The sequence below is a fragment of the Balaenoptera musculus genome, chromosome 7 (assembly GCF_009873245.2).
Source record: "Balaenoptera musculus isolate JJ_BM4_2016_0621 chromosome 7, mBalMus1.pri.v3, whole genome shotgun sequence".
Taxonomy (NCBI): Eukaryota; Metazoa; Chordata; class Mammalia; order Artiodactyla; family Balaenopteridae; genus Balaenoptera; species Balaenoptera musculus.
Window position 1 is genome coordinate 97,897,237 of NC_045791.1, and position 8,050 is coordinate 97,905,286.

General features: G+C 42.2%; 1 protein-coding gene across 1 annotated transcript; it reads left to right on the forward strand.

Moving 5' to 3' along the window:
- The first annotated feature begins 5,138 nt into the window (after positions 1-5,138).
- LOC118898252 (glycerol kinase-like) lies at positions 5,139-6,966 on the forward strand. The gene has a single exon (XM_036858365.1). It carries the CDS (start codon positions 5,140-5,142, stop codon positions 6,793-6,795), a length of 1,656 nt encoding a protein of 551 aa, XP_036714260.1. The 5' UTR covers position 5,139; the 3' UTR covers positions 6,796-6,966.
- The last annotated feature ends 1,084 nt before the right edge of the window (positions 6,967-8,050 follow it).

Sequence of the window (8,050 nt, forward strand, 5' to 3'; positions counted from 1 at the left end):
GGCAGGACATGGAAGCAACCTAAGTGTCCATCGACAGATGAATGGATAAAGAAGATGTAGCACGTATATACAGTGGAATATTACTCAGCCATAAAAAGAAACGAAATTGAGTTATTTGTAGTGAGGTGGATGGACCTAGAGACTGTCATACAGAGTGAAGTAAGTCAGAAAGAGAAAAACAGATACCATATGCTAACACACATATATGGAATCTAAAAAAAAAAAAAAAGGTTATAAAGAACCGAGAGGCAGGACAGGAATAAAGACGCAGACATAGAGAATGGGCTTGAGGACATGGGGAGGGGGAAGGGTAAGCTGGTACAAAGTGAGAGAGTGGCATGGAATTACATATACTACCAAATGTAGAATAGATAGCTAGTGGGAAGCAGCCACATAGCACAGGGAGATCAGCTCGGTGCTTTGTAACCACCTAGAGGGGTGAGATAGGGAGGGTGGGAGGGAGATGCAAGAGGGAGGAGATATGGGGATACATGTATATGTATAGCTGATTCACTTCATTATAAAGCAGAAACTAACACACCATTGTAAAACAATTATACTCCAATAAAGATGTTAAATAAATAAATAAATAAAATAAAATGAGTGACTATAACAAAAAAGAAACGAACTCACAGATATAGAGAACAAGTTAGCGGTTACCAGTGGGGAAGAGGGAAGGGGGGGCAACATAGGCGTAGGGGATTAAGAGGTACAAACTACTATGTATAAAATAAATAAGCTATAAGGATATATTGTACAGCACAAGGAATACAGCCAATATTTTATAATAACTATAAATGGAGTATAACCTTTAAAAATTGTGAATCACTATGTTGTACATTTGAAACTTATATAATATTGTACATCAACTATACCTCGATAAAAGAAGAAACATATGCAGAAATTCCTATTAGGGAAAAAATAATAAAGTGGTAAGCCTTTATGTCTGTAATTTCTTCTCCAAAAACAAACATTGTCCACTTCCTCATCCATAAAGTGAGGGTAGGACCTCTCCGGATGGTTTGGGGATAAAGTATGCGGAAACAATTTGAAACATGCTAAATACTTTTGAATATTAGACATTTATATTCCAGGTAACAATCCAAGTGATCTGAGACTATTAATTCGCTCTGGTATTAAGCTTAGTAAAAGTGGAGTTGCTGCTCTAAACTGAGGTGATAGATGATACAATTTACAATAACTGACTTTGTTGTAATTGCTATGTATCCAAAATGAGTTCTGTTCCGGCTGAAATCTTTTATGCGTTTCCTGTAAGTCTCCTGGGGCATTCTAATCCCTTTGTAGATTACCCTGAAATTTTTAGGACTACATTAGAGTTTGGACTTTATCTTAAAAAAGCTTTTAAGCAGAGAAATGACATGATTGACTTGGTATTTTGGAAAGGTCACTTTGGGTACATTGTGGAGAAGGGATTAGGGGTGGTAGTTCAAGGGGCAAAACTCAAGGCACAGAAATCACTTAGGAGGTTGCAATAATCTAGAGGAGAAATGATAGCAGCCAGGCTGGGGAAATGGCATGTGTTGGGGAAAAAAGTAATAATAATAGATCCGAGGAATCAGCAGGTCATATACCAAGTAGCCATAAACAACCAGAAAGATACAAACATAAGTGAAAGCCCATCCATTGGATTGGACCTTCTTGGAAACTGGAAGTAAATGATGGAGCTTGCTTTGCCACGCCTCCAAGGACACTGCTGTTTGAGTTGCTGACTGCTTCATTCAAGAGCCTGCCCTGGACCCAGGTTGGTTGCAGTGGGCATTCCCGGTCACTTTCCCTGAGTTTTTCCCTTGTTTGGGTTGCTGGGGCCCCAGGTAGGTTCCCAGGCCAGGTGCAAACAAAAGGGGGGAGAGGTTCATGGGAAGAGAAAGGACATTTCATAAATATTAGTGATTACCGTAATAATTTCTCAGAGTAATTGTTCATAGTGTTATAATAGTTTAAAAGAGCAGCTATGGAAGCACCTGTTTTGTAGAGCAAATAACAAATATTAACATTAACTAATGGAAAGATAATAATTGAACCTATATCAATGGAGTTTTCAAAGGGGAATGTGAAAAGAAAGCATAGTATATAGAGTCTGAGAACTTGTATGTGCCTACAGCAACAAGAAAACACAGAGGAAAGGTAAACTTTGGACCATTATCATGGTGGCTACAAAGTCTCACTCTCTTGGGAAAGACTCCTGAAACTTTGCCCAGAACAAACATACTCCAGCCCTGTCAGATTGATAACATAGTTCATTGAGAAGAAAATAAGAAAACAGAGGGGCCTGGGCAAATTTCTTGAACTTTGTTCAGAAGAGCCTTGAGAATAGAATTTCTTGAAGGACATTCCATCGAAATTACCATAGTGATGGTCCTCTATTTGACTTTAACCCGAGCCAGTCACTCTCAATGAATTATGGTAACTGTGATGGTTGGGTTCCGTGTATGTGGTGTGTGTGTGAATGAGAGAGAAATATTTATCTTTATGACTAATGCATCTTATGAAAACCAGAACAGTGACCTTTGTCCTAAACTGTCCCCTTTAAGGACTCTTAATCTAGAGAGAATGCTGTTTCCTTTTAAACTACAGTAAAATAGTAAAACGTCATCTTCTTGTTAGTAGAAGTTAGCTATGGTAAAATGCACAGGAAACAAAATAAAACAAGGAAGTGATTTTTAGTTATTCATTTCCAAGGATAGGATTTTGTGATCTATAAGGCAATCTAAACTATCACCTTCTCATTCCTTAATTAGAGTTGAGAAGTGGAAAGAGGAACCACACTCGGTTGCCAGAATCTCAGATCTTCAAGCTGGACAGTGTTGATTTCCTATCACCATGGCCACTTCAGGACTTAACCACGGCAGAGGTGCTTTATACATTTTTGTTGAATTATTGAAAAGTTATGCATGTTTTATTCACTCATATGTACCCAAAGCCAAGCATATAGTATATGACTGGTAAATATCAATATTTGTTGACTGAATGAATAACTAACCCCAACCCAAACCATGACAAAGTTGGTCCTCTGCATTCTTCTACCAGAGGTTCAGTGACCGGTTCCTCTGTTTCAACAGCCCCTTCCTCCCTCGTGGTATCATTTGAGGAAGAGCTTAGTATGGCAGTTACTTGCTCAGGCTCTAGAAACAGACAAGCCTATTTTCAAAAAACAGAAACTTAGTTTTACTACCTACTAGGTGAACAATTAGTTTGACCTCTAGCCTCACTATCTTTACTGGTAAAAGGAATAATAGTACCTACCCTGGAGAGTTGCTGAGAGGCTTAAATCAAACACAGCACGGAAAGCATGTAGCCCAGTACCTGGTAGATGGTAAGCACTGAGTGAAGTGGACATATCACATATAGTTTTTTAACTGCAGCCCTGTTTAAACTTTGTATTTCTCCAAATATTAGCCTACCCACCACCACCAAAAAAAAAAAAAAAAGTGGTTTTCAACCTGGGTTTTGCCGATCCCTCAGAGGTTCTGTAACTGTTTGATGTCAGTTTCATTTTGCTAAAGATACACCTTGGGAAGGAGGAAGATACTGAGAAGGTGGGAGTCAGGATCCCCATTCATTTCCAACAAGAGCAGTTTCACTTTGATTTCTTTTATAAATTGGAGTTATTTGAAGATTAAAAAAAATATCCCCCTGCTAAAGTCAAAGTTTGAAACCATGATTCTACACGACGTTGCTTCTGCTCATCTATTTTAGTACAGTTGTAAAGAGATCTAGGTCCACTCCTTGCCAGTAACTGGCTGGGGTACCTTGGACAAATCCCTCATCTTCTCTGCTCTAAGCTCCCTATTCCACAAAATGTGTAGTTTGGAAAGAAAATGTGTAAGGTTCATGTTTTCCTATTAGTTTTAGTTCTAGAGATCAACAAAACTCCTACAGAAAAGTTGTTTTGAATAGCTTGTTGAATTAAAACTTTCTCACCATTTAACTCCAATAATCATTTAACTCCAATAACCTGGTGCACAAATAAACATGTGTTGACTGTTAAACAAATGAGTGAATGATTTAGTTGCTAATTAAAATGGTGATGGACCCACATGGGTCCCTGCTTTGCTTAAAGGAGCTGTGATGGGGTATGACAGTTCTTTTCTACCTGCTGAGGGCACGGGGAAAATGACAAGAGCATGAATCAGACGAGTTAACTCCAAGTGACTAGGAGTAGGACTTCTGGGTATGCTGCTTTTCTTATCTCCTAATAGATTGTGAATCCAATTAATCAATCACTCCTGCCATTTACATCTCCCAGGCTTATGTCAAATCCATCTCTATTCTCCTTTGCTAACACAGTAGACCAAGCCACCATCCTCTACTCTCACCCTACAATAGCCTTCTTAGGGTCTCCCTACTTCCACTCTTGTTACCTCCAATCTCTTCCAATTAGGTGCTCATTCTCTATCACTGGAACTTGCATGTTTCTTTCAAGGCACTACCACACATTTGGTTTATTTTCTGTTTCTCTCACTAGACCGTGAACCCCATGAGGACAGAGACCTTTCTTATTCATTCCATCTTATTCATCCCATCTCCACTCCCCACCTAGTGCTTAGCACATACCAGCCTTTCCATAAATAATCAATGAATGAATGCGTGTGAATTCTCAAAGGCTCAGAGACCCTGTCTTAATTCACCTTTGTGCTATCAGCACTCAGGGCAATGCCCCGTGCAAAGCAGGCATTCCCTACATATTTGTTTCACGTGTGGGTCAACTGATGAAGGGATGACTCCTTTCCAGGTTTTAGACGACAAAACCGTATTTGAATCTTCACTCTGCCAGCTGTGTGACTTTGAGCCTGGCCTTCATTAACTGCCGAATGAGCTAACAGTTATTTCGCAGGGTTGCTCCAGGATAAGCTCAGGCTGGTGAAGGGCTCTGCACAATGTCTGACACGGTGTGTACTCAACGCATCCCCACTACCAGTGGGGTAAGGTGCAGGAAAGAAATCTAGAAGAATCTAGAAGAGAAGAGGGAGGGGCGGGGCGAGAAGCTCCTTGCCGATACTGCGTTCTACGACCGCGCGCCGGCTGGCCCTCCCGGCTCGCCGTCCGCCCCTCCCCCGCCCGCCGCCGTCACCCGGGAAACGGGACGCTATCGCCCTCCCGCCGACCTAAGCGAGTTTCATGGCAGCCACGAAGAAAGCAGTTTTGGGGCAGTTGGTGGGAGCAGTGGACCAGGGCACAAGCTCGACGCGCTTTTCGGTTTTCAATCCAAAAACAGCCGAACTAGTTAGTCATCATCAAGTGGAAATAAAACAAGAGTTTCCGAAAGAAGGATGGGTGGAACAAGACCCTAAGGAAATCCTGCAGTCCGTCTATGAGTGTATAGAGAAAACGTGTGAGAAACTTGGACAGCTCAATATTTCCAACATAAAAGCTATTGGTATCAGTAACCAGAGGGAGACCACTGTGGTCTGGGACAAGTTAACTGGAGAACCTCTCTACAATGCTGTGGTGTGGCTTGATCTAAGAACCCAATCTACCGTTGAGAGTCTTAGTAAAAGCATTCCAGTAAATAATAACTTTGTCAAGACCAAGACAGGCCTTCCACTTAGCACTTACTTCAGTGCAGTGAAACTTCGTTGGCTCCTTGCCAACGTGAGAAAAGTTCAAAAGGCAGTTGAAGAAGATAGAGCTCTTTTTGGGACCATTGATTCATGGCTTATTTGGAGCTTGACAGGAGGAGCCAGTGGAGGCGTCCATTGTACGGATGTAACAAATGCAAGCAGGACGATGCTTTTCAACATTCATTCTTTGGAATGGGATAAAGAGCTCTGTGAATTTTTTGAAGTTCCGATGAAAATTCTTCCAAGTGTCCGGAGTTCTTCTGAGATCTATGGCCTAATGAAAGCTGGGGCCTTGGAAGGTGTGCCAATATCTGGGTGTTTGGGGGACCAATCTGCTGCATTGGTGGGACAACTGTGCTTCCAGGATGGACAAGCCAAAAACACGTATGGAACAGGCTGTTTCTTACTATGTAATACAGGCCATAAGTGTATATTTTCTAAACATGGCCTTCTGACCACAGTGGCTTACAAACTCGGCAGAGACAAACCAGTACATTATGCATTAGAAGGTTCGGTAGCTATAGCCGGTGCTGTTGTTCGCTGGCTCAGAGACAATCTTGGAATTATAAAGACCTCAGGGGAAATTGAAAAACTTGCTAAAGAAGTAGGTTCCTCTTATGGCTGCTATTTTGTCCCAGCCTTTTCAGGGCTATATGCACCTTATTGGGAGCCCAGTGCAAGAGGGATCATCTGTGGGCTCACCCAATTCACCAATAAATGCCATATTGCTTTTGCTTCATTAGAAGCTCTTTGTTTCCAAACCCGAGAGATTTTGGATGCCATGAATCGGGACTGTGGAATTCCACTCAGCCATTTGCAGGTAGACGGAGGAATGACCAAGAACAAAATTCTTATGCAGCTACAAGCAGACATTCTGTATATCCCAGTAGTGAAGCCCTTGATGCCTGAAACAACTGCCCTGGGAGCTGCCATGGCAGCAGGGGCTGCAGAAGGGGTTGGCGTTTGGAGTCTCGAGCCTGAGGATTTGTCAGCTGTCACGATGGAGCGGTTTGAACCTCAGATCAACGCCAAGGAAAGTGAAATTCGTTATTCTACATGGAAGAAAGCTGTGATGAAGTCCATGGGTTGGGTTAGCACTCAGTCTTCAGAAAACGGTGACCCTAGCATCTTCAGTAGTTTACCCTTGGGCTTTTTTATAGTGAGTAGCATGGTAATGTTAATCGGAGCAAGGTACCTCTCAGGTGTGCCGTAAATAATACCAACTCATGGATTTCAAAGATGCGAGCTCTTTACCTAACAAGAGAATTCAGTGATTCTGTCTCTTAATGTGCTGACACTATTCATAGACTCTGATTTTATTTATAATCCACTTGCTGCATGACCCTCCAAGTAGACCTGTGGCTTGAAATAAAGAAAATGCGGCACACACAAAAAAAGTGATTTCTCAATTAGGAACAAAAAAAACAACCGCAAGTTTTGCATACAAAAAGTCACAAACAACTCCCCTGAACTACCCAGTGGTCGTTATTTTTATCCAACTTTCTATTAAAACGTTGAAGGAGAAAGGGGCATGGTGGAGGGATGGGTAGTCAACTCTGTTGTTTTGCCCTCTTCCAGATCCCTTCTAGCAATGACTTGACAGCTACCTGCCACTTGGTGTTGGTCAACTATACAGGAAGATTTACAAAGAAAATGTAGTGGGCGCTCACAGCATGAGGCACAATTTAGAATCCATCCATTTATTTAACACATCATAATTGAAACCCTTCACTGACAAATCTTAGGGTAAAGACTTGAACCCTAAACACAGCCTGCAAGGATCTGGTCCTTGGCTACCATTTTTGACTCATTTCACTCCATTCTCCTCCTTGTTCCCTGAGCTCCCACTATACTGGTCTTCTTTGAGTTTCAGCCACAGGACCTTTGCACATGTGCTTCCCTTTGCTTGAATTAGAGTCACTGTTATAATTAAAGTCAAGGTCACTTCTTCCGAGACTGACCTTCCAGTCTAAGTCCTAGAACCTTCTCATTCATTCATAGTAGCGTTTCACTTTGCAATTACACACCCAATTGTGTGGCTATTTTCCTTATGTTTCTCTCCCCCCCCCCCCCCCCCCCATTATTTGTACCCTCTGAGAGCAGAATCGATGAATGACTTGGTTACTGAGTGTATTCCCAGCGCCCAGAATGGTTCCCGGCACGTGGGAGGTATTCAATAAATGTCCTTTGAATGAATAAGCGAAAGTTTTCCAGGATTCGGATAGAAATCTGAGACACAAAGATGAGGAGGCCCCAGAGTTTGGGGGTGGTGTGGGGAACACAGACCAACAAACAGATGAGTACCAAGCTCCAGAGAAGCTAACTCCTGCGCCTTCCTCCAGCTGGTGGGAGATCCTAACCCTTTCGCAGCTGCAGACACCCTCGGAGGAAGAGGTGGGTTTAAAGGCGGATGCTGAAGCCTAGCGCACAGTAATCGACCAGCTGAACAATGGTCAGAGCCCGGTGGA

What these genes read in the sequence shown, in the direction of transcription:
- LOC118898252 (XM_036858365.1), top strand. Translation starts at nt 5,140, where the DNA reads ATGGCAGCCACGAAGAAAGCAGTTTTGGGGCAGTTGGTGGGAGCAGTG.